Source organism: Perissodus microlepis, chromosome 10 (genome assembly GCF_051167445.1).
Source record: "Perissodus microlepis isolate ML-2025 ecotype Zambia chromosome 10, ASM5116744v1, whole genome shotgun sequence".
Classification (NCBI taxonomy): domain Eukaryota; kingdom Metazoa; phylum Chordata; class Actinopteri; order Cichliformes; family Cichlidae; genus Perissodus; species Perissodus microlepis.
Window position 1 is genome coordinate 24,667,636 of NC_140470.1, and position 26,924 is coordinate 24,694,559.

Genomic DNA, 26,924 nt, shown 5'->3' on the forward strand with positions numbered 1-26,924 from the left:
CTTTTAGTGGCAGCTATGTGTGCTCACCTTGTGATGAATCATTTGGAGAGGTACCCGCTGCCGGTGCTTCTGTCTTTTTCTGTACATCTGAAATTAAGGGCCATGTTTCAGGGTGTTAAGTTGTGCTTGGTAATTGTAATCATTGAAGCTCTGTGGAAAAAGTCTTGAGTGAACCCTTCTAAGGAGCTATACTGTCCTCAAATTTAAAAAAAAAATGGTGTTGCATAATAGTTCCTCTGTCTTTCTAAAAGGTCGTTAAAAGTTTGTTGTTTTTTTATATTTGCTGCTATTTTGAGTCAGTTCAGTCCAGTCCTTGTACCTGATGATTTTCAGATGAATGTTTAGTTTGTTTGTCTGTTAAACCATTTAAAACTGACCTGAATCTCTCAAGCATTAATAAACACCTAACTCAAAAGATAAACCAGTGTTGTGTCTACACATAACAGACAAGTTATCAAAGAAACAACTTTAAAATGCATCTTCGGAAGCCAGCAACCTGTCACAAAAAAACTTTGGTGTTGTGATTATTTGATATTCACATGAGAGACCCAAGTTCAACTGATGCAAATGGCATAATTTATTAAATAAAAATAGTTATTTCACCAGGTTAAACAGCTTCTCTTTCAGTTTGAATCTTACAGGGAGGTTGTTTGAAAGCTTGTGGACACGGTTTACAGCACACAAACAAAGGGACCTTTTGTCCTTGATGAAAAAGACGGCTAAAATACCAACCAACAGTCGCTGCAGTGGTGTGGTTTGGTGAAAGTGAGACACTACAATGACTGGTTTTAAGCAATCATGGTAAGTGTTACACAAAACCGATGTTTACTAATATTAGGAGACGCGAAGACCTCCTGTGGGTCAGTGTGCTTCATTCAAAGAGGATGGGATGCAGCAGCAACAGGCCTCATCAAGTGCTACTCCTGTCAGCTAAGAACAGGAAACTGAAGCTACTATTTGCACGCATCACCAAAATTGGACTACAGAAGATGGTGTGATGATTTTTTTTCGGTCTGATGATTCTCGATATCTGCCGTGACATTTGGATGTTAGGGTCAGAATTTGGCATAAACAACATAAAAGCATGGATCTATCCTACGTTTAGGCTTCTGGTGGTATAATGGTTTGGGGGATATTTTCTTGGCCCCCTACTATAAACTAAGCATCATGTAAACGCAACAGCCTACCTGAGTATTCTTGCTGATCATGTCCATCCCTTTATGAGCACAGTTTACCCATCGTCTAGTGGCTGCTTACAGCAGGAAAATGCACCATTTCTCAAAGCTCAAATCATCATAAACCTGGTTTCTTGAACACCACAATGAGTTCACTATACTCAAAGAGCCTCCACAGCTAGATCTCAGTCCAAAAGAGCAGCTTTGGGATTTGGGTCACATCATGGATGCGCAGCCGACAAATCTGTAGCAACTGTGTGATGTTATAATGTCAATATGAACCTGGTCGAATATATACCATGAAGAATTAAGGCAGCCCTGAGGGTGAAAGGGGTCAAACCTACGAGGCGTACCTAATCAAATCCCTGAGTGAATATATACACTCAATAAAAGTTTTGAGGAGTTTGAAAATGATGTGAATCATTTGCTTTGCTTCACAGCAAAGCAAATTATATTAATATAATATATATAAATTATATTATATTACTAATATATGTTTCTCACACAAATATAACTTAGTCTTGTGCTTTCACAGTCTTCTATGTGGAAATTAAAGAAAGCAGCCATGAAGCTCCGCCCCCTGGACAGGCGTTTTGGAGGGAAAAAATGAAAAATGGTCCTCCATGTTGTCTCTCGCATTCGCATTGGAAACTTGGCTGTGATCTACAGTTTTTGACCTTAAAGGTAAATAAAAATGTAAAAGTATAACACCAGTGAGAAACAGTTCAAACTCCACAAATAGGCTTTTGTTGAGGTAGTGTGTGTGTGTGTGTGTGTGTGTGTGTAGGCTGACATACAGGCTAACATTAAAGGGAAACATAAATTAGCTAACATTAACTGTTTTCAAATGAGTTAGCCAATGAGTTAGTTAAGATGGTTGTAGTATTATTTTTGTGTGAGTGTTGTTAACTGATTGTAACAAACTTGCGTTAGTGTCAGTATGTTAGCAGTTAAACAAGCTAATGTAAGATAGGTAATATGATTGGCTTGTTCAATTTCAATTCAATTCAATTTTATTTATATAGCGCCAAATCACAACAAAAGTCGCCTCAAGGCGCTTCATAGATACAGAGAAAAACCCAACAATCATATGACCCCCTATGAGCAAGCACTTTGGCGACAGTGGGAAGGAAAAACTCCCTTTTAACAGGAAGAAACCTCCGGCAGAACCAGGCTCAGGGAGGGGCGGCCATCTGCTGCGACCGGTTGGGGTGAGAGAAGGAAGACAGGATAAAAGACATGCTGTGGAAGAGAGACAGAGGTTAATAACAGATATGATTCAATGCAGAGAGGTCTATAAATACATAGTGAGTGAGAAAGGTGACTGGAAAGGAAAAACTCAATGCATCATGGGAATCCCCCGGCAGCCTACGTCTATTGCAGCATAACTAAGGGAGGATTCAGGGTCACCTGGTCCAGCCCTAACTATATGCTTTAGCAAAAAGGAAAGTTTTAAGCCTAATCTTAAAAGTAGAGATAGTTTCTGTCTCCCGAATCCAAACTGGAAGCTGGTTCCACAGAAGAGGGGCCTGAAAACTGAAGGCTCTGCCTCCCATTCTACTTTTAAATACTCTAGGAACAACAAGTAGGCCTGCAGTGCGAGAGCGAAGTGCTCTAATAGGGTGATATGGTACTACAAGGTTATTAAAATAAGATGGGGCCTGATTATTTAAGACCTTGTATGTGAGGAGCAGGATTTTGAATTCAATTCTGGACTTAACAGGAAGCCAATGAAGGGAAGCCAAAACAGGAGAAATATGCTCTCTCCTTCTAGTCCCTGTCAGTACTCTTGCTGCAGCATTTTGGATTAGCTGAAGGCTTTTCAGTGAGTTTTTTGGACATCCTGATAATAATGAATTACAGCAGTCCAGCCTGGAAGTAATAAATGCATGAACTAGTTTTTCAGCGTCACTCTGAGACAGGATATTTCTAATTTTAGAGATGTTGCGCAAATGGAAGAAAGCAGTCTTACATATTTGTTTAATATGTGCGTTGAAGGACATGTCCTGGTCAAAAATGACTCCAAGGTTCCTCACAGCGTTACTGGAGGCCAAGGTAATGCCATCCAGAGTATGAATCTGTTGAAACATGTCTATTGCCACATAATAAGACAAATAACATACACCTAAGGTCATAGTCATTTTGGGATTAAAAAAAAAATTAGTTTAGATTTTTCTACTAAAGACTGCTGCAGCTCCTTAATGTTGATGTAGCTGGTCTCTTGAAAGTGTGTAACATTAGTAGCATGTAGCCAAAGCCTCTACAAATGTGCATACAGATAGGATGATGTAGCTACTAAAACTCTGCCATGAACTCATGAAGGGGCTGCAGTGATAAAGAAAGGCAGTGAAACGCTGTAGTTGATGTAGCTGGGACCTGGACTTCATCTTATTTTGCGGGATAACAAGAAAACAAAAAGCTGCTATGCTAAAAAAAAAAAACGAGCCTTTCGGCTGAGGAAATATTACTTTTTACATGCTAGATGGAGCTTCTTGTCCCACGGGTTACCTACATCTGATAATAAAACTGTTCGGGAACAAACAGGAAGAGTAAACGGATGTAAGTTACTGATGTGGTTACATGGTGGAAAAGCAGGGCTTTAAGCAGCTAGTTAAAAAGTGTGACCTAAGATATGATATCCCAGGTAAGAAACATTTTTCATTTTTTATTATGTGACAATATTGTGCAGCTCTTAAAGCGTTACAAGGTTCATTTACTTTAGTTATTGTTATTAAATGTTATTAAAATAAAGCGTTAAGCAATTAGTATCCAGTTGTAAAGTGATGACGTATGAACCTTGCTTCCCGGTCTAAACTACTCTGCATTTATTAAGGCTGTTGTGTGTTTAACTTGTTTTAATGCTTTGTATCTTGTTCTGTTTAATCTGAACAATAATCCATCCACAATATCTCAGTTGACTGAAATTTGGTCCATTTACAGCATCCTGCCATGCAGTTGCATTTGTCCCAAACCATCGGGAACCCTCCCGTTAACTTTTGAACTTTTTTTAACGTTCGTCCTCCAGCTTCACTGTCTTTATATTATGCTAACCATAGCTGTGTAGCTAGACACCACATAGCGAATCATTATTACGGGTGGGTTTCGATAATCGGTTTTCCAATTAAAATCGATTTTAGCTTGAATAAAGCGATATAGATTCATTAAATACTGAATCGATTTTTAAATATAAATGTATTTTGCCAGAAACGCCAGAATTTCAGGTTAAAGCTCACAAAACTATTTCAGCAACCACTAAACAGCTAAAACAGCAAATGAGAGTAAGCGGATTCCACACAAAGACGTAAACACAAAGCGCAGACCCGACGCATCAGAATCTGCGAGATGTCGGCATCCTCACCCAACAGACACGCCATCTGGGCTGAAAGCTGACAGCTCACAGATTCTGAAGCTGCAGGTTTCATCATTGTGACCAAAATTCACCGAACCAGAAGCAAAAGAAGATCAAAGCTACACTTCACATAAACATCGTCATGAATTCTCTCTTACTTTTGCTGTTTTGCTTCCACCACGATGAAATCACATTTCCTGCACAGCTCTCTCTCAGTGTACTTCCCATCTCAAATCTCTGTTTTCTGCATTATTTGCTAGCTTATTGCCCTCCAGTCTAACGTTGTTTACAGCGCTGTCAGCCGCTGTCTTTTTTTAAAATGACTTCCAACAAGAAATGTCAAACTTTTTAAAATTATGCCAAATTGCAAAAGGCTTAGCTGTGTCTCTAGTAAAACCTCTGTAACATTGCTCTCCTTCACTTCAGCAGCATCAGGTAATGTTCATATGCTGATTCATGGTTTTCTTCAGTTTTTGTTCTACTGCAGAATATTTTTAAGGTTATCTACTGTAAAAAGCCAGACCAGGAAAATCTCCTTCATGTTTTTCTGTTTTATCCTCAGTTACTTTGACACAAAGGCATCTGCTGTGGTGCGTACATCTCTGATGAAGTCTCATAACTGTCAGTACTGATAAATGATCAAAATTATAATATTTCTGACTGTCTGAGTCAAAATTGAATCAAATCCAATCATGGATCAAATTGAATCATGAATTGGAATTGAACTGATTTTAGAAATCACTGACGATTCCCAGCCCTAATCGTTATATACCAGCTGGCACAACTAAAGTAACCCTACAAATGTCACTGCTGTTTAGTTCTCTGTCTTCATTTATGTTGGAAGTAATAGCAGAGCTGTATGTTTTAATTGTTTAGAAATCCCTCAGTCAGAACATGGTATGTCATCTTTAGATGGAAACTAGCGAGCTAATTCTCTGCTAACTTCAAACTCCATTAAACTTCATAAATTCTGTTTTCACGGATGCCTGGATGTTAAACTTTATTGTTACACCTGGTAGAGCAGCCATACTGATCATTTTATAAAGATGAAAGATTTTAGACAGTTTGTATCTCTCAGTGATGACGCAAAATTTTCAATGGAAAAAGAGTACCTAGAGTATTATTGCTAATTATGTTGATTCAAGTTCCAGTTCCAGTTTTGTAACTGTAATGCTGAGAAAATACAGACACTTGATTAACAAAGTATGTTTGGTTTATTAGATTACTACTTTTAAAATATTTAGAACTGATATTGTAGGTAGTATTAGTTAAAGAAGAGCAGTGTACAAAATATATTTATCATGGAATTAAGTCAGCATATAATACATGTATTTGTAATTATAATATAGAAGTAGTAGTACTTGCATTTTAGCCATAGCAGAAGTAGTAGCACTTTGCTTCAGCAGTAGCAAGAAATTAAACTTAAAGTACCTAAAGTAAAAGTATTCCTGTGTACTCAGAACATAATACCTTTGAATAATTTTGACATTAAGAAATAAAGTTGCAGTTACAGGTGAAAATCCATTACCCTAAACACGATGAAATCACTTCAACATGAGACAACAGATTTGTGTTACAGGAAAACACACAGATCATGTGGAATCAACATGATTTTTGTGCAATCTTATATGAATAAAACTAATAAAAATTAGGTCAGGGAAAAAAATATTCTTTTTTGGCAAACTGGACTCTCCGCATCCATCATTAGAACATAAGCGAATACTTTTTTGAAGACCGCTGGTCCATCTCCCCTGCAAAGGTGAATTGGAGAATCAATGCTGAGGCACAGTGAAACTGTTTGTGTTGCCCAACACCTTCATAGATTAGCTGTGTTATTTTGGTTATTCCTTTAATTTGTCACATGTGTGTGCATAGCCCCCTCTAATAGGCACAAGAGCTTGACAGTCAGGGCTTTTCATCTTTTTTAATAATTAAACAAAACATATACACCGATTAGATATAACATTATGACGACCTGCCTACAGGCATGGACTCTGCTGAAACTGTGGTGTGGTATCTGCCACCAAGATGTTAGCTAACGATCCTTTAAGTCGTGGAAGTGGTGAGGTGGGACCTCCACCAATCGATCTTGTTTGTCCAGCACATCCCACAGATGCTCGTTTGGATTGAGATCTGGAGAATTTGGAGACCAAGTCAACACTTGTTGTTGTGCTCCTCAAATCATTCCTGAACCATTTCTGGTTTGTGGCTGGGCGCATTATTCTGCTAAAAGAGGCAACAGCCATACATGAATACAGTTTCCATGAAAGGGTGACCACAGCTTGCAACAAGCTTAGGTAGGTGTTACGGGTCAAAATAACATCCACATGGATGGCAGGACACAAGTGATGTGATGCACTCTGTATTCTCACACCTTTCTATCAGAACCAGCGTAACCTTTTCAGCAATTTGAGCTACATGGTTCGTCTGCTGGTTTGGACCAAATAGGCCAGCTTTTGCTCCCCATATGGATTAGTGAGCCCTGGCTGCACATGACTGTGCTGCTGGCTCACCATCGTTCCTTCTTTGCACAACTCTTGAGTTTTGATAGATACTCCAGACTGGGAACACCCCACCCCATCACAATTTGGACCTCATCAGATTCACTCACATCTTTACTCTTGCACATTTTTGCTGTTTCTAACACGTCAGCTTTCAGGACAAAATGTTCACTTGCTCCCTAATAGATCTCACCCACTAACAGCTGCCACGATAAAGAGATTATCAGCGTTACTCACTTCAGCCTGCCTCACCTATTTTTTCCTCGTTTTAAATCTATTATTGATTTCAGCGAGTCTTTTGTTTTTTCTGTTTTGTTTTTTGCTTCTTTGGACTCCTGGGCCCAGAATGCCCATTGGATAACCTTGCCCAGAGGAAGTATGTATTACCTCTTTTGTTGCTACATAATAATTTAAACCTCCACTGGCTCACAGGTAAGTATGTATCACTTACAAGATTCTTCTCACTTAAAATCCTTCCTCAGTACCCGTCCAGACTCCTTCACGCATACACACATTTTGGGATACTATGGTCCTCAGCCACCGGTCTGCTTTCTGTTATTTTTTTCTTAGTCAGTATAATCCACAAGTTATTTGTCAATCAGATGCCTCGTTTTCATGTCTACTTGGACTCTTGATTTCAATTTCTCGATTGTGTGATTACAAAAAAACACAGAACAAAAGCACAAACTTGACAAAAACTAAACTTACCTGCATCTTTCAGGAAGTCTGAATTTTCATAGTCGTCGTCGTCTGTTTGGTGAAACAATAGTTTGAATGAGTTGAACTCTTTATTCGTCAATCGACTTCTCACATCTCGAATGGAGTCAGAAAATATAAGGCTGGACGTACCGTTTGTTAATTCTATCGATGGGAAAACGTTTCCATACACTCCTGGAATGTCATCTGCAAAAACACAAAATACACACGTAAAAAGTGTTAAGCAAAAATCAGTCAGCTTTTTAAAATCTGTGATTATTTTAAAGCACAATCACTCACCCAGTCCGTTGTTAAGGGTTTTTTCATTTACATACAGCGACTCACTGATTGGATTGCTATAAAATAAACAAACAACCAAACACTCATCACCTTATCGCTTTGTGTAAACATATACAAAAACTAAAGTGTATGCTCTTTAAACGTTTTATATTGACAGTTCCATAAATAATAACTGGACTTGGTTAACCGAGGGACAAAAGCTCCATGAATCCAGCTCGAAATGCAAAAAAAACTGCAGTTCCTTAAATGGCCACTTGAGGCGGGCTCCAAAAGTAAGCCAACACCAATGGAATCTGATGTTAAAATGTCCGCATTTCCAGGATTAAACTGCATGTTTGCAGCCTGTTAAACAACTCTACATGGGGTGAATTACTTTATCGTATGTCTATTTTGAAACTGGTGAGGCTGTGAAAGGTTGTGAAAGCTTTGATTGAGAGGCGTTATGACACGGGAAGCTGCTAAGAACACAGAACAGCTGTCAGCTCTGCCAGGAGAAGTCACTAAACAGGACTTTGTGACCTTGTTTGTTGAGTTTTGGTGCATTTTTAATGCAGTTGTCTGAAAAGTAACATGGCTTACTGTGTGGTACAGATCCTTTAATTAGCAAATAGGTGTTCACCTGAACCTTTTAGTCTAAAAAAGCTGTAAGACTGAGATTTCAATATGTACCAGTGGTTGACGGCACAGCAGCACCATCTTTTATGTATTTGGGTTTTTTTTTTCCATTTTCTCTCTCCTTTTTCACATAAATAGTTATACAACTGTAAATCACCTTTAAATACTCACTATACAAGAGAAGTGCAAGCAAGCCAACATAACCAATGGTGAAACCATAACAGGACAAATGCTCTATTGTGGTCCACAGTCTAATTGCATTCTCACAACTAGGTTAGATAGTTCTACATTACCATATGAATAAAAACTCATCTTTATGTTTGATTGTTGCACCTTTCTGCAGATGAATTACTCCCAGAATTGGAGTGTAGTAGGGCTCCAATGATTTATCAAGTAATTAGATTATAAAAAATTCTAGACACAAATTCTTTTCTTCAATGCCTCGTTTAATTCATGACTCTGTCCCTTACCGATGTCCTAAACTATGCAATGAGCGTTTCACCCACATTTGCGACTGAAAACAGACCTGCAATACAAACTTATTCAGGAGCAGTGTGTGAAAAAGAGGTTGACAACATTAAGCCAAAGCAACCCCCAGTTTTAAATAAAAACACAGTGAGGATGATGCTGGCACAGTTAAAAAAAAAAAAAGGTAAATGGCCTGTATTTGTATAGCGCTTTACTAGTCCCTAAGGACCCAAAGCGCTTCACACAACCAGTCATCCACCCATTCACACACTGGTGATCGCAAGCTACCTTGCAGTCACAGCCACCCTGGGGCGCACTGACAGAGGTTAAATGTGAAATCAGTGTTCCAGATTAACTGGTTTTTACATTAACTGGTCATAAGTGTCAATATATTCCACTCTGCGTGTTGCAGATGTTGGATCCACTGCAGATGTGCAAAAAGAACAATTACAGTAAGTTATTTGCAACACAGTATACAAGTAGGAATGTCAGTATTTTATTTTTGGCATCATAACTGCAATATAGCAACAACAATTGTCTTTAATTAGTTTTTGGCTGCTGTGGCTCAGGTGATAGAGTGGGTCATTTACTACTTTTCAATATCCGTATGTCAAAGTGTCCGTGAAAAAGAGCCTGAACTCTGAGCGATGATCGAAGTGTGTGTTCGTCTTGTAATCAGAAGGTTGCCAGTTTGAGCCCCGGCTCCGACAGTCTCGGTCGTTGTGTCCTTGGGCAAGACACTTCACCCGTTGCCTACTGGTGGTGGTCAGAGGGCCCAGTGGCGCCAGTGTCCGGCAGCCGTGCCTCTGTCAGTGCGCCCCTGTCAGTGCGCCCCAGGGCAGCTGTGGCTACAATGTAGCTTGCCATCACCAGTGTGTGAATGGGTGGATGACTGAATGCAGTGTAAAGTACTTTGGGGTCCATAGGGACTAAGTAAAGCGCTATACAAATACAGGCCATTTATCATTTAAATGAGTTCCAGTCCAACTACTAAAAAATATTTGGAAACTTTTTTTAAATTTTTTTTTATTTTATTCGTTATTTTTTCAAATTCAGGAGGTAATTCTCTCTCTTTCCCTCTCAAAAAAGAGACATTTTATGTTTTTTCGTCTAAGATAAGACCGTCTAAAATAAGTTTAAATGTCAAATAACTAAGTTCAAGACATGAAAAAACAAAAACACTGAGTCTGGATTGGCTGTGTCTGTTCGTGAGTACACATCTAATAAAGCAGGTCCATAAAAAGAAGGTCAGTTAAAAAGAATTTGAATACTTACACATAGTCACGTTCCACACTTCCGCAGACTGGTTAAACAGCAGAACCACATCAAAGACAAGACAATAATGCAATAATTTAATTTAAAAAACCACCAAGAATTTAAATTTAAAAGCCATCCAGATGTATGTATGTGTGTGTGTGTGTGTTAACTTATTACCGTCAATATTTATGTAGTCTGACTGTTCATCTTCTGCAGGTGTAACACAGCACAGTTATTAAACCCCAGATTAAACACTGCAAACACCATGGCAAGTTATGCAGAGCGTGTGCTCTTTAAACATAAGAAAACACGGGGGGCTTACCTTCTGGAGGTTCAGATGGCTCTGGAGTTTCACTGAAAAAAACAAAACAAAAAAACCCATTTGAACTGTGAAGTTTATTTGGGATGAAATGCCACAGAGAAGCAGATAGGAAGTTGATGTTATGGTGATAATATTTGCTCATTTACTGAATAAAAAAGAACATTTTCTTTTTGTTAACAATAAGTTAAAAATTTGGATTGTTACACCAAAAAAACTGCTAAGTTGAAATTTTTAGATGATAAATCAATATTTTGACTTCGCTCTACCTGGCAACCCCCCCCCAAAAAAACGATGTTTGTTTGTTTGTTTTTCAGTGGTGGAAACAAGCATCCACATGGAACTGTTAACAGTAGCTAACTTCTTGACTTCTAGAAAATTACCTGTTTCTCTGATCATTTCTGACTGAAATAGGCTCTGCTTAGTTGATCCATTTTGTGCAGAAGAAGAGGGAAATGATGCATTAAATACATGTTTTTAAGAGAGCGCAGAGTGTGAAGCAGCAAGCAGAACAGAGAAACTGATAATCATCATTGTGATATCTGTTATTTCTGAGTCAGGTTTTATGGTTTGTTGAGCCAGCAAATGCAAAAAAAGAAGAAAAAAAAAAGCCTGATTATGTTCTCTTATTTGGTAGTTCACCCTCAGGTGAACATAGACTGGAATTATAAGTCTACAGGTGGTTGTGAAAGATGTAAAGGAAGATATCGCACAGTAGTTTTTTTTTTCTTTTCTGTTTGTGAGCATATAAAGAAATAAACAATAATTCTAATATTTAAGTTACAACGTCTTTGAGCGGCTGTTAGGTGTATTTTTTTTATTCTAAGAGTTTCCCCTTGATTCCATCATGAGTTTATTTGTTTTTTCTGTTTAGCTGAGCTGCACAGGGTTTATAAAAAGGAGAAAAAAATTCTGTGGAGAAGGTAATGTATTTTGGGTTATCTTTTATCCAATGTTAGATTACTGCATGAGTGACCCAAACCTGACTTGAGGTGGCAGACACTCTGCAGAGAGGAAACTAACCAAAGTGCAACTTTAAACAACATCCCTTGAGAAGCACAAAAGCGAAGATGATGAGCTGATTTTGATAAAAGTTTCCCACAACTCTGAACTAACTATTACTCTGAGATGTGAAAGTGCTGCAGATATGGTGAAATCAGACAAGCCTCGAGCTTGGAGCTTGAGAAGATGTATATATATATATATATACACATATATATATATATACACACACACACACACACACACATATATATATATATATATATATATATATATATATATATATATATATATATATATATATATATATATATATATATATATATATATATATGCTTAATAACACTAAACCATAAGCTTTTGATAGAACGGGATGTTTTTTTTTTTAATTTCTTTGTTTTTTTAATACAATGTATCTGTTGTTTAATGAGTAGATATACTGCAAATCAATTTCACATTGGGGACAATAAAGTTACCATTGACCACTGACCATCTATCACTATAGCCCTCCTGATTGTTCACCACTACTATCTCCAGTTGGTTAACCATCACCAGTTTATCTGTCTGTATCTGGAAGTCCAACAGGCTCTTAGCTTAGTCATTCTCAACCACCCTAGGGGGCATATCCCACTTTGACCTCTGGACTTCCTGGAAATAATTGGCACAAATGTTCCTGTATATTATGACAAACACTTGGATATGGCATTGCATGTGCACCTTCTCTACTAGCATCTTGCACCCTGTTTGACTCTCTAAGTGGCATCTTTGCACACCTTGCACCTGCGGTCTTGACTGGCGTGGTAGGCCCCATCCTCTGTGGATCTTGTTCTCTGAGCTTGTTCCTGTGTTGCCATGATTAGTGCCTCTGTGCTGTCTTTCATGCAGAGGCCTGTCCTTGTATAATGGTTCCCCTTCTTGCTCATCTTCTTTTTCAGGTTTCTGCTGCCTGAGGTATTCACTGAGCCCATCTTCCTGATGTACACACGGATCTTTGTTGTTTTATCCTGGATAGTAGTTCTATCATACAGGGTGCTAGATTTGACATTCCATGCATGGTAAGGAGCTTCCTTGTCTTGATGTCAATGGCTTCTGTCTCTTTTTTTTTTGTCAGCTGATTATCCCAGCATAGTATCTGATGACCAGCATGGCATAGATATTGACTGCAGCTTTCCTAGGGGCCTCTTCATAGTTTCCATTTACCAGTGGGATTCCTATCTACTTGTAGCTATCCTCAATGTCTGCAATGTTGCTTTCTGGTAATGCAGTCCCCCGAGTTCCAACTACCATCCCTCTCTTTGTGACCACCTGGCTACACTTCTCCAGTCCGGATGACATTCCATTGTCATTCCTGTAGATTCTAGTGGTGTGGATCAGTGAGTTGATGTCTTGTTCACTCCTGGTATGCAGCTTGATGTCCTGCACTTAGAAAAGGTGGCTGACGATTGCACCATTCTTTAGTCGGTATTGACAGCCAGTCTTGTCAATCATCTGGTAGAGGAGGTTCAGGCCTGTCAGTGGGGACAGAGCATCTCCTTGGTAAATCCCACACTTGATGGAGACTTGTGCTATTGGCTTGAACTTCTCCATCTCCGTCAAATTCCTGATGAGGGTCTAAGGGTCCTGTTGAACTTCTAGGCACAAGTTCTAGGCATTCCAGGATCCATATGTGAGGCATTGAGTCGTAGCATTTCTTGTAGTCAATCCAGGCAGAGGTACACAGGTTGGTCAGACTGGTCTTACAGTCTCGAGCGACTGCTCTGTTTGCCAGTAACTGGTGTTTTGCCCCTCTGGTCGCCCAGAGGGACCCCATCTTATTTTGGAGCATCTCAGTGATCACTTCTCCCATGGTGGATGCCAGGTGCTTTGTTTCAGTGGTGCCCAAGTAGGAATAGTCCACAATGCTGCATTCATATCTCTTAGTAAACCTTCAGTAGCCTTGGTAATTTAAACTTTTTATTTTTTTACGTATCAACTGCTTATGTTTGTGCAAAATAATTAAAATATAAACAGCCTACTTTGAAAAAACCCTGCCAAAAAACATATAGTAGTTTTATAGCTTTCAAACATAGTAACAGTAAAATTAAAAATGAGGCAGTTTAATTAGAATATTGGCTAAAGTGTTACATATTTAATTTTCTTCCCTCTTCTTCAAACTTTGGATTTGAAAATCAATAGTTAAGTTAAGTAAGTTTAAGCATGTCCATCCATCTTTGCCACTGCTATTTAGGTTCAGCAAAACTAAGAGGATACAGAACCAGTTGAGTTATTAAAGCACATACTAAAATTCAGTGTATAGACTTCAAACTGGAGAATAAAGAATCACCTACAGCATTGATTAATAAGAAATAAAATCTCTGGGAGTTGCTGGACGTGGGCATATTTAGCAAATAGAATTCACTGTGTGTGTCACTTATATCAAATCTCTAATCAGCAATAGCTGATGGAGGATACATCTTATAAACTCAAGCTGGAATCAGGGGGGAACTGTTTGCAGATTGAAGTGCTTTTCAGCAGTAACACCATTAAAGCTGAGTCTTTGTACTTGACCTTTAACTGATCTGGCTTCTGTGTTATGTGCCCTGATAAAAAGCTTCTCGTGTGCGCAGATATGCATAAGCACTGCATGAAACACATAACCAAGTGCGGTTAAATATCGTGCAGTCTTGCAAGTGACAGTGTCTCACGCTGTACGTACGCTGCTGCTGCTGCAAATGATGATGATATCTGGTTGGTTTTGGTTACTGAAAAATAAAACGAGGATTTTAAACAAAGCATTAAAGCTCGTTTCACAGAGGCGGTATCTGAGGTACAGATTTCATCGGTTTACTTTAACCTACCTGTTTTTGATCGCATCACTGCAAACTGACTCCCCCCACGTTGGCTGTCGAGATAGAGTTTTAATGTCAGGACTTTTATGAAGTGATTAAAATATGCTGGTATTAAATATTTATGGTAGCCACACAGTTTACTACTATTACTACTGTTTACTGCTTAAGGCCTTTAGAGATGCTTAACTATGTAATTTTAAGGCTTTATCTGCAGATTTATGAGACTTTCAATAAGTGAATGAAACTAAACTTGCAGGAAAGCGATGAACACGTTCTGTAATTTTCTTTCTTGCAGTCACTTTGCTCATCTGACACATGTCACAAAAAATATATATCTATATATATTTATTTGTTTTTATCAGACATTTTTACAGCTCTCTATAGACTGAAAAGTTTATCATCATGTAAGATATTACTTACAACGTTGGTGGATTGTATATTTGACGGTCCTCTTGAATGATCTCTGCAGGTAAAAAAAGACAGAAGAAAGAAACAGGTTGAAAGAATTCAACCTCAATATTTATACCAGTTGACTGCAGCTGTGTCTTATGACTATAAATGTACGATGTGTGTGATCCCACAAGTCTGTGCTGAGTAGAATAAGTGTAGGCTACAATAAGGCAATAACCAATGTCTCCATATAAGTATGCAGGGTCTCAGGAGGTTAATGGTGGTCTACAAGATGTTAATAAAAGTGAATATTGCCATATGGTAATCTATGGCTCACAGTTGTGGTTGTGGGTGCAGAAGCTCCACCCACCTGCCGCTCAAATCCTTTGTTTGTGAGGAGCAGCCAATCAAAGGAAAGTGGCTTAAAGGGGAAGATGTTTAAACTGCTTCTTTTTTCAGACAGAAGATGAACTGAGGGTTTGCACCAAGAAGTATAAGATTAAAAAAAGGATTATTCTAAACTGTGACTCATGCAAAGCTACTCTAGGATAAAGGATAACAATGCAGAAAACATGTTGAGTTGATAAGCAAAAATCTTATGATTAAGAAAGCAGGCTGCATGAACAAATGAGAATTCTGTGGAGGTGTGACTCATTTTTTTTCTTTTGCTGGGATTTAAGCGGCACCTGACTGCAAACTTTGCACCACCTGTTGTTTCTCTTGGCAAACTAATAGCCAGTAATCTCATAACAACGATGAATGGAAACACTTGGTGGTGGAAAAACTAATAGAGCACTGTATCGCAATATTTTGTATCGATACAAGGGACACTAAATATTGATATTTTAATAAATAAATGAAAATAAATAAATTTATGAAAATACTCTGGGAATCTCCTGCATCACCATTCTGAGAAAATAAATCGGCTCAAAAGAAAAAAACATCCAACACTGAGTATATAATTGCCAACTTCAGCCTACCAAATCGCAGACTGACTCCACGTTATGGCAAAATTTATGGAAAACTGATCTTCAGTTGTCCCCGTTATTTGTCCCTAATTTCTTTTTTGAAATCTAAGTTGATATATTCAACTTCGAGGTTCAGAGTCCTGTTTTGATTTCTTTATTATCAACACATTGCAAGTCTTAGTCCTGGCAATGTTGAGTCTCTTTCTTTTAGTTTTAACTTAATGGCTTCAAGAAATAAGTTCAGTTTTGTGTTTTTCTTGTGTTTTGATCTTTTCTATCATTAGTTTTAGTCTATCTTGTGTTTCTTCTTGGTCCCTCTGTTCTCCCTTTGCTTTTGTCATCTTGTGTTAGTGTTCATGTCTTTCAGTGTCTTTGGGTTATTTCCTGTGTTTGCGATGAAGGATGTTTTCTTGGGTATAAGGTGTTAGTTTTGCTTCCTGTTTATTGTCCTTGGACTCCCTGATTTGATTTTTTACCTTTTTGATAATGTGTTTCTCCTGTTTTTCTTTGCCTGTCAGACTTCTTTGTATACAATTGCTGGTCACTTTATTAGGAACACCTGTTCAACTGCTCCTTAATGCAAATATTCCAGCCAGTCACATTGCAGCAACTAAGTGCATTTAGGCATGTAAACAGACAACCTGCTGAAGCTCAAACCGAGCATCATCAGGGAAGGAAAGGTGATTTAAGAGACTTTAAAAGCTAGTCTATGTTCCCACATAACCAGCTCAATGGTTTGCAGAGAATGGGCTGAAAAATAGAAAATATTCTGTGAGCAGCAGTTGTGAAAATGCCATGTTGACCCCAGAGAAGAATGGTCAGGCTGTTTTGAGCTGATAGGAAAAAAAATATTAACTCAAATAACCACCCATTACAAGAGCAGTTCAATTTGGACAGCAGAAGACAATTTGCAGCAACTGCGTGACACTATCATGTCAGTGTGGACCAAAATGTCAGAGGAATGATTCCAGCACTTTGTCGAGTCATGAAAATGTACAGCAGTCCTGAAAGAAAAGGTGGTTCAACCCTGGTAGTAGCAAGGTACTTAATAAAGTGGCCAGTGAGTGTATATAGCTCTGTCTTCTACTCAGCCTGCTGGCTGTCATCACATGTTCCTATTCAGTTCCTGTGCAGCATGTTTGATGATCTTCTGCTTTCATCCCCTTTCAAAGTGACGTTGGCTCTTCGTTAAATAGAATTTAAAATCCTCACATACAAAGTCCTCCATGATCAGACCCCTATCATAGCAAGGAATCATTATTTTGTGAAGTCATTAAGAATGCATCACATAATGAGAGTAAAACTTGTTATTTTCCTCTGAGCCTGCATCTGAATCATCTTCAGTCTAACATGCTTCTGACTGAGAGGCATCACCCACGACCTGCCACACCACTGGTTAGATTATGCTTCTTTGTTTTACAACAGTCACATATCTTTGAAATGACAGAAGTGTATAAAACATAGTCACACATCCTCAAACTGTAGTTATTTTCATCTCTAAATCTATAAAGTTTGATGTTTTCAAAGTGCATCTGTGCTTCTTTGCACTGAAAGGAGCACGTTTAGGTTATTATACAATACTTTTCTAGCCATGTCAAATCTAATTAAATTGCATGTGCCCTTCAGATTAAAATGAGTTTGACATCCCTGTGCTGGACTAGAGGCAAAGCTGAAAAACATGATCTCATCTCTGAGAAATCATCACTTCTGTAAACTATTAGATCTAAAAAAGCGAGAATGTAACTGGCTTTATTTGTACCTGACTTTAAGCGTTCCTTTATACTACAACACAGTTTTGGGGGGTTTTTGAAATATGAGAACTTTTTCGGTGGTTCTGACTTCTGCCCTATTTTATTTGTCCTTGCTCTACGCTTTTCTTTCGTCTCTTTGCTCTCTGCTCCTGGTACGACGGCTTGTGGGGGCTGGGTGCTCGCTCGCAGTGGATCACCGTGCTGTTAACATTTGTTCAAGGGTCTTTACCTTGACAAGGACAAATGTGTTAATGGAACGTATGTTATTACAATGACATATCTATAATGGCTAAATTTTTAATTCCCCCCAATCCTGCCTCCATGTCTGGTCTGTGTGGATGTGTAAAATAAGCAAGGGTAAATAGATTTTTTCACATCTCATCTTTGCTTTGAAGCGGCAGGGTGGTGCCGGCCTCTCTGTAAAAAGTATGCAAGATCTCCCGCGTCTGCGTGGTTTCTCTCTGACAGCCTGGAGACATGTATGTTAGGTGTCTTTGTGATTGTAAAATGCTGTAGGTGTAAAGCTGACTAGCGCTCATATCTGATTAAAGAGATTAAGATAAGATAAAGACTGCATGTGGTTCTTCTGCAGGGGACCAGCATGCTCACACATTATCCTCAGCATTGTGACCCACATACAGCGTGTGGTGTTGCTGATCTTTAAACTCATTTGTTCTGCAGCTGTGCAGTAGACCTCCCTATGGAGGACGTACTTACTGTGCTTGACCCAAGAATGGAAAGCGGGTAGAGACAGCGTGAAGAGCTGCCTCCCCCCAAACTGCTTCATGTGGTTCAAGCGAAGTAAAACAAAGCCCGCATGTGTCTCCAGTTCAGTTGTTTGTGTATATCACTATTCACACCTGAAATCGGTCACATCGGTCCAAGCTCTCTGAGAAATGTACTTACTGGGTTTCCTTTTGCATCGCAGACACAGCAGCGTCAGCAGACTCAGTAAAGCCACTGACGCAACAGTCAGGACTGCGGGCAGCGGGCCAGAATTTCCTATCATACCTGACAGACACACAAAGGAGAGAGAGGAAAGACTTTAGAGCAACTCAAACTGATCCATTCAGTTTGTTTAGTTATATTAATGCAGACATTACTGGTCAACAGGCATTCACACCTACATGGCTTAAGCAGCTGCTGCTGCTGCTTTCCTGTTAACACGGCAAAGAACCACAGGATGTGGTCAGCCAAAACAAAACTGAAACACTGCTTTGTGTATGGGGCTAACACCTACCCACACCGTTTAAGAAGCATCACACACCTCAATGCAAGAAAACGGTTTTTTTTCAAGGACACATTATTTTATAGTGTGATCTCAGAAAGGTCATTTCATATTCATCTGCAGCAGGTGACTAATCAGGCTCGTTTTGGAAAACGTTTTTTGCAACTTTCTCACCGAGCGCATTTCTTTTAAAGTCTGGTCAGCCCTCCTTTTCCAAGAATAAACAAAAGGCAATGATCTCTGGGGTTAAGGTTAAGAGAGTTCAACAAATGTGCAGATTAAATCTAATTTTAAGAATCTGATTTAAAAAAAAAAATGTAACGTAAATTTATTTAAGAGGAGTGTGAGAGGTCAGATAGGCTGTGCAACTGGATTGAAAAGCTAAAACTACTCAAGTATTACTCACAATATGTCGCTTCAGTTGTGTTTTCATAAAATAGAGAATTTTTACATTGAATTGAATTTAAGTTTACTTTAAGTTTAAAGCTGTTGCTGCCTTTGTGATCAAAGAAAAGTTAATTATCAACTTTTTTTAATTGAAAATTTGGTATAGCTTATTCATTTACAGGTAATAATGATAAATATTAAACTTTTGTGTCTGTACGAGTGCTGGTGTTTGTGATTAGCATGCAACTCCTACAGTCACCGGCCGCTTTGTTAGGGGCACCTGTTCAACAGCTCCTTAACACAAATGTCTAGTTCAGCCAATCACATGCCAACAATTCAGTGCATTTAAGCATCTAGACATGGTCAAGACGACCATGCGAACTTCAAAGCGCACAGAGAAAAACTGCTGTGAGCGGCAGTTCTTTGGGTGAAAATGCCTTAGAGGTCAGAGCAGGATGGCTAGACTGCTTCAAGCTAATAGGAAGACAGCAGTAACTTAAATAAGCATTCATTACAACCAAGATACACAGAACATCTCAAAAATTGAAGCAGATGGGCTAAAGCAACAGAAAGCTATACTGGATGCCACTCCTGTCAACTAAGAACAGGAAGACTAAGCTACAGTTCACGCAGGCAAAATTCAGCAACAGAGGATTGGAAGAATGTTGCTTAGTTTGATTAGTCTGGATTTCTGCTGCGACCTTCAGATGGTAGGGTCATAATTTGATGGAAACAGCATGAAAGGGTTATGCTGTTATGCCATCCTGCATTGTATCAACGATTCAGGCTGCTGGGGGTGTAATGGTGTGGGACTATTTGTATCTGACCATTGTTCAAACACTACAGCCTCCCTGAGCTTTGATGCTGATCACGTCTATCCCATTATGACCACAATGTACCCTTCTTCTGCTTGCTGCTTCCAGCAGGATAAAATCTCATATCAAAAAGCTCAAATAATCCCCCACCAGTTTCTTAAACATGACAGTAAGTGCACTGTACTCAAATGGCCTCCACAGTCACCAGATCTCAATCTAATAGAATACCTTTGGGATATAGTGAACCTGGGGATCCTGTCGTGGATGTGCAGCTGACAAATCTGCAGTGACTGTGATGCTATTGTGGTAACGTGGACCGAAATCTCTGAGAAATATTTCCAGCACCTTGTTGAATCGATGCCATTAAGAATTAAGACCGCTCTGAAGGCAAGAGATGGTCGAACCCAGTAGATGTAGCTAATAAAGTATTCAGTTTATTAGCTACAGTCAGATATTATATGACTGGTCTTTATCAAAGTCAACAGAAAATGACCCCCGCAAGAGTCTGTATATATTAGAGGCTGAATAAGATTTAAATAAACACATAAATTAATTAAATTAACAAATCGTCACTTCTCTTCAATTGTCTGAACAGGTTTTTCCTCATCAGGCTTCATAAAATTGTAAATCTTTGTTTACTGTGTATAAAAGCAAATCTGCATGAATGAAGTAATGCATTTAAGTTTACAATGAGCAAACAGTGACAATTAGGCAAAATTCACACATTTAGTCCAAGTGAACTCTGCGTGGGATCTAAGTAAGACGCCAACATTTAATGCAGCGTTTTGGAAAGGGATGTATAAATATGTAAATATTTGACACCTTTAAATATCATCAGCATCTCAGTGCTGGGTTAGAACATGAGTTATTCATTCTACATCATAGTTTATTATTTCCATCCATTGTGAAATGCTTTGGTTTCAGGTCTCAAGTTGTGGTCTCATTGGAAAGTCTGTCTTTCCAGCGGGCGGCAGTTTTTCCATCACAGCCCCACTGCAGCACGTACTGTTCCTCTGAGCACTGATGAATCTTTGTTGCTATTTGTAAAGATTTTGTGTCCTGCTGCAGAGAAACGTGGACGTGTTCGGTATTTGGATGATGCCAAACATCGCTCTATCCGCTGTTATTCATTTAACGCCTTTGGTCCACGCACAGTAGAGTGAAAATGCCTGTTATCTAAATTAAATCTGTGCATTCACTTCTCACCTGATAAACAAAAATCCAACCGTGTTTGAGTCATTTAAACCACAATAATAAAAAATGTAATATTACAGCGGCAACAAATTTCACATTGGCACGCCAAAAATCCTGATGAAGGAAAAACTTGGATCCATCGCCATGAGCAATGGAGTGAACGTATGCTAGAGGAAATTGGTGGAAAAATCTTGCAGTGTTTATAAATCTGCCAGCAAAAGCATGCATTGGTTTTCAGAGCAGATTAAAAGGTTTTTAATGGACTCCAATATGAATATAGCATATAGCGACCTTTTCATTTTGACTTCCTGACTCTCAAAACTCAATGTAAAGTTTTTTTTAAGGAACTTTTTTCTAATGATGTAGGACTGCTGTCTTTTCTGTTTTTATCTAAATGAAGCTTATGTCGAGCCTTCTCACTGAATATTTGCATATGTACATATTCGCCAACAAATAGCTGTCCACTACTACAACAAACAATACACCAGCTCTTATCTTCATTCTGTACATTTGAATTAATGATTGCGTTTTCATATTAATCTTTCATTCTCACTATCGCAGACCCTTATTTTAATTTCTCTACTAAAATTTAAACCTGGGACAAATGTAAGCTCTGAATCCTGAATGTTAGTATTACTTTATGTCGTAATATTTAATAAGTTCTGACACTTCTTTATCTGGCCCATCTGTGTGTTTTTATTCATAAAAATTAGCTGCTAAAATGTAAGTTTTTTCTTCGCTTTCCTCCTGTTTGTATCCAAATGATGAATTTGTACACTTTTACTGTGTAAATCTTATCCCATTACTTACTTCCCTCAGTTGCCAGCAGATACCCAGACATAAGGTACTTTACTTACTTTTTGGCACTAAATACATTTGGTACTTTCAAGCAAGCAGTTTAAAATATTTCCATTGACTTACGATTAAATTAATACAGTCTTTGAATAAGCAGAAATAAAACCATATAAAAATCCTAATTGTGATTTTTTTTTTTAAAAAATCATAAGCACCTTATTGCACTTAAAGCAGCAGTAAAAGTAAGAGAGTTATATCCTGTCGGAGAATTATATCTTTGGACCGTCATTAATAATGTATTCATTAATGCCTGTGATATTTTTTTTAATTTTTATATATAACCATTCTTTGGCAGTTTAAGGAGCAGCATTTCATTTTTAGGAGCTGGTCACATCTTTTGCAGGTAAAATCTTAAACTTTCAGATAAATGTAGAGGATGAAACTACTTTCAGCTGCTCACTTATTCACAGCAGGTGGTTCTACATGTTTTATTAGGCCGGCTTTTTATGCCAGTTCCCCTTTTGGACACAACCCCAAAATCAAATGGGGATCTTTCGTTTAAGCATTACACCATTGAGCCACCAGAGAAATGTAGAAACCAGTGAAATCATGATTTGGATTTTTTTTGTTCCAACATCTCATCAGATAAAAAAGTCCTTTACATATCAATGTTATACACCCTTAATTGTAAAAAATAATAATAATAATAATGTGTTTTATCTGCTGTGTTTCTGTGTTACCTTCTGTGGTCCGTCTGTCTTCATTCTTCTGCAGTTTCTGGTAGCAGCAGCTCAGTGACAACAAGCTGCGCTTCCTCTTTCAACACCCCCCACATCCGTCAAGCACTCAACTGTAAACTCTGTGTGGTTTGAAGTGGACACACATGCAAAAACACTCTCTTCAGAATTTTTTATTTATAAGCAACAACTCTCATTGATATTTTTAAGCCAAATTCTTCAGCTGTTCTCACACTAGATGTAATCTTATGGTGGCACAGCAGTGCAATGGTTAGCACTTGCAAAAAAGTTAAACTTTCATCTGAGCTGGAACCTTAATGTGAAATTTGCATATTCTCTCATTTCCGCCAGCTTCCTCCCACAGTCCAAAGACCTGCACAATATGACTAAATGGTTGCCCCTCTCTCTGTGTTGGACCTGCAATAGCAACCTGTGCAAGGCGTGTGCAAGGTGCACCCCACCTCTGACCTCATGACAGCTGATACAGGCTAAGCCCAGCCACATGACTCTGAAACGATAAAGAAAAAGGATTGTGGCTACCTCCAATGTCACTGGACCGTACAGTGGTGTGAAAACGTATTTTCTGATGGTTTTTCTTTCCCGTTTTTTGCATATTTCTCACATGTACTCTCTAATAATTTCCCTTGCTCTCAGGGGAGACGAGTAGATCCTGCCTTTGACTCTGCCCACTAGTAGATCGTGCTTGCGTCCTGCCCTGCCGTTACTTAAGGACCTACTCAGGTGAAAACTTGCCTGAGTTAATGGGATCCTGCAAACAAAGGAATTGTGTTTTCACCTACTAAGAATCTAACATGACCCCCTGCCCTTTCTGCCGCCCTATGCATCCATACCATGTAGTGATTTAAAATTAATCAGTATAATCTAAAATTGAATTGCACATTAAATAAACAGTATAATTCTGGAGTAACATGTTCCCTACATGGAGTATTTGTGAGTATCCTTGCTGCTGAGTATTTCCACCAGCTATAAATGTTCAACAGCGACTTGTACTCGTCTAATGAGGAAACGAAGGTGCGGATGAGTAGTGCAGTTAAGGAGATAAGGAATGGTTGAAACACTGTTATTCAAAGACTGTCTCCACTACACCAACCACTCAGGTGTTGCAACTGTATCTGGTTTTGAGGTCAGTTACGACATCTGACTTTATCTTCTTCGGAGTCATTTTCACTAATTGCTTCTTGCTTGTTGTGCCCAAAAACCCAGTTTTACAGTAATGTATTTATTTATGTAGTAATATTTCAAATAATAGCATTTATCGACCTTTTATGTATATATTAAAGTAGTAATGTGAGTCCTTGTGCGAGTTATTTTGGATTTTTTTGCTTGTTTGTTTGCCATGAGTTTCTCATAGTATTAAAATATATTTGTGGTTTTATTAGTAAACAAAAAAAAAAGACTTAAACAACTAAAAATGTTGGAACAGAACTTCTGTGTGGTTTTAACAACTTGTTCAGCTTGTTTTAATAGCTTAATGCAGCCGTCACCACCTTGCCATCCATGACATCATGCAGCAGCCACACACACTGAGTCAACACGTGTTAATCATGTGCCACATTTCCCAGAAAGGCGACAGGGAGGCAGAATCAGGGCAAAACCGTTTCTTTAAACTAGCTTTAAACTAACTTAAAATAACTTTTAAAATGGCTTTTGTATATTTTGGGGTTTTTGAATTATTTTAAATATACCTGAGTTTGACTTTATTACTTTTCAAAGTGTTTAAAGTTTTGTTTTGATTTCATTTTCATTCTTGAGTTTCAATTCTCATGTCTGAGTTTTAGTCACCAGGTTGGTTTCCAAGTTTCACGAGCTGTGAAACTCGTTCACTAACCCGCCTCCTGCAAGCAAGTCAGTCAGTAAGTCAGTAAGAATTTTCCCCTTTCTATGCAGAAAGGAGATAACCAGCAGGCACTGAGCTAAATTTTGCCCACAGTCCTGCCCCCTTTTAAAGTTTATTGCCCTCTGGGAAATTCCTATTTCTATTTTGGCAACTATCAGACATCAGTTATTAAAGACATTGACAACAAGTGCAGCAGTAATGTCAACACAAAAAATAAAATAATACTATCTGAAAGTGACACCTATATCATACCTATATTTGTTCAACAGAGTTATGCTACAAAGTATAAAAGACCAGTGACAAAACAGACCCTAGCTTTAGCATCGGGACAGGAAAAGCACAGGTCAGAATAGGAAAATGTTGCCTCAGTAACAAACACAACAGCAGATGAGAGGAGGTGGGGATAAAGAGAGAGAGTAACACCACACCACAAGACCATGGTAGCTCTGCCAGGGCTGTCACAAGTCTTTAACAAGTCAGAAAATCAACAGATCCTCTTTTATTGTTTGGTGAGGGTCTTTGTGAGTTCCTGATTGGAGGAGTGACTTGCTTGTTACTGGGGAGTGTTGCTCTGAGCCTATTTCTAACCTGACGACACAGTGTGAGCTGGTTGAAGCAGCCACATAACCAGTGTTGGTCAAGTTATTTGAAAATAGTAATTACTTCTCCAAGAAAGTAATCCAATTACTTTACTGGTTACTTATTTTCAAAAGTAATTAGTTACTTATTACTTAGTTACTTTTTAAAAACATGATACACAACCTGAATACGTTCTAAAGCAATAGACCTTTCAGCCCAATTCTATTTTTTCCTCATAATCTATCATATAAAATTCAATCAAAAGTCTCTTTTTAAAACTTGTTTTATTAGTTTTAATCTTTTAACTTTATGCACATTGCATCAAGCAAAAAATAAATGATACGATATGAATGATATAACAGTCTTTGACCTGAAGAAATTTGTCTAACATTTAACCTATCTTCTGCATATTCAAGCATATAAAATAAAATATTTTTTTGTGTTTACACTCACTCTTTCAAATAAATGCAAGTAAAACAGAGCAAAAAAATAAATAAAATAAAAGATTCAGTGGCACTAAGTCTTGTTGCTCTTAAATCTATTTTCACCTGTTTAGCGGGAGTGGGGTCGGTGGAGGTTTGCCCGGTGCCTCAGCGGCTCATGTCAGTGGGGGGATCTGGGGGCTTGCTAGGTGCTTGCTCAGATTTTTCGCTGTTTTTGGCACTTTTTAGGGGAATCAAACTCAAAGTAATGTCCAAACTTTAAAAGCTGCATGGTCGTACTTTCTCCCGCACTCCATATTATCCATTGTTGATCTAACACACGTCTGTTGCTGCCACGGATGTCGCAGGTTTGTATGTCATTCTCATGAGACACTCTCACAAACAAAATCACGGTTTAGTAATGCAGTAAAGGTAATCCTTTACTTGTTACTTGAAAAAAGTAATCGGATTTCAGTAGCACATTACTTGTAACACGTTACTGCGCATCTCTACTCATAACTTTCTAGCGGGGGTGGTAATCATTGGTAATAATAGTGGAATGACACCATGGTAATATGGTGAATAACATAGCCTGCATGGTCGTACTCTCTCCCAATATGCTGAACTATGAATTATATATTAATCATTAGTTATTTAATAATAACTATCGAAGTTGATATTAATATATCAACTTCGAAAACAATATATAAAGATAAACTTCAATTAGCTTTCAACTTTTAAAATTAAAATAAATTAAACTGCATTTTGCATTTTCCTTTTAAAACGTCTTCTCATTGACTCACAATTATCAGTCATCCAGACATTACACCAAGACTCAAAAATGTTTTATAGTTTCAGCTTTCATTTGGAGGTCCTTATTTTATTTACCATGAATAATGATTCCAGTGCCACTATAATATGTTGCTATATTTGCTTTGTGACAACTCCCAGTCTATGATTTATCATTCAGTGGTTGCGTCACACGTGTGGGTTACTTTCAGATTCCACCAAGTTGTCAGTAAAAGCAAACAAAATCTCTAGACAGACCAGTTAATCATGTTAATCATCAATCCAATTAAGTTGCATTATCTATAAAGATGCATCTCCTTGGCAAATGGCCTGTATTTGGATAGCGCTTTACTTAGTCCCTAAGGACCCCAAAGTGCTTTACACTACATTCAGTCATCCACCCATTCACACACTGGCATGCTACATTGTAGCCACAGATGCCTTGGGGTGCACTGACAAAGGTGAGGCTGCCGGACACTGGCGCCACCGGGCCCTCTACCA

General features: G+C 38.4%; 1 protein-coding gene across 2 annotated transcripts in view; it reads right to left on the bottom strand.

Moving 5' to 3' along the window:
- Positions 1–26,924, bottom strand: part of LOC146379507 (uncharacterized) — a 31,843-nt gene that overhangs the window by 3,136 nt on the left and 1,783 nt on the right. For both annotated transcript variants that reach the window (XM_084940791.1, XM_084940790.1), the window contains 12 exons: positions 22,779–22,897; positions 18,526–18,630; positions 14,931–14,973; positions 14,520–14,563; positions 14,378–14,423; positions 10,684–10,715; positions 10,539–10,571; positions 10,380–10,407; positions 8,022–8,077; positions 7,875–7,928; positions 7,734–7,775; positions 28–87 (listed from right to left, as the gene is read on the bottom strand). In XM_084940791.1, coding sequence (XP_084796917.1) covers positions 28–87; positions 7,734–7,775; positions 7,875–7,928; positions 8,022–8,077; positions 10,380–10,407; positions 10,539–10,571; positions 10,684–10,715; positions 14,378–14,423; positions 14,520–14,563; positions 14,931–14,973; positions 18,526–18,628 — 541 coding nt within the window. In that variant the 5' untranslated portion in view covers positions 18,629–18,630; positions 22,779–22,897. The remainder of the gene's footprint in view (positions 1–27; positions 88–7,733; positions 7,776–7,874; positions 7,929–8,021; positions 8,078–10,379; positions 10,408–10,538; positions 10,572–10,683; positions 10,716–14,377; positions 14,424–14,519; positions 14,564–14,930; positions 14,974–18,525; positions 18,631–22,778; positions 22,898–26,924) is intronic.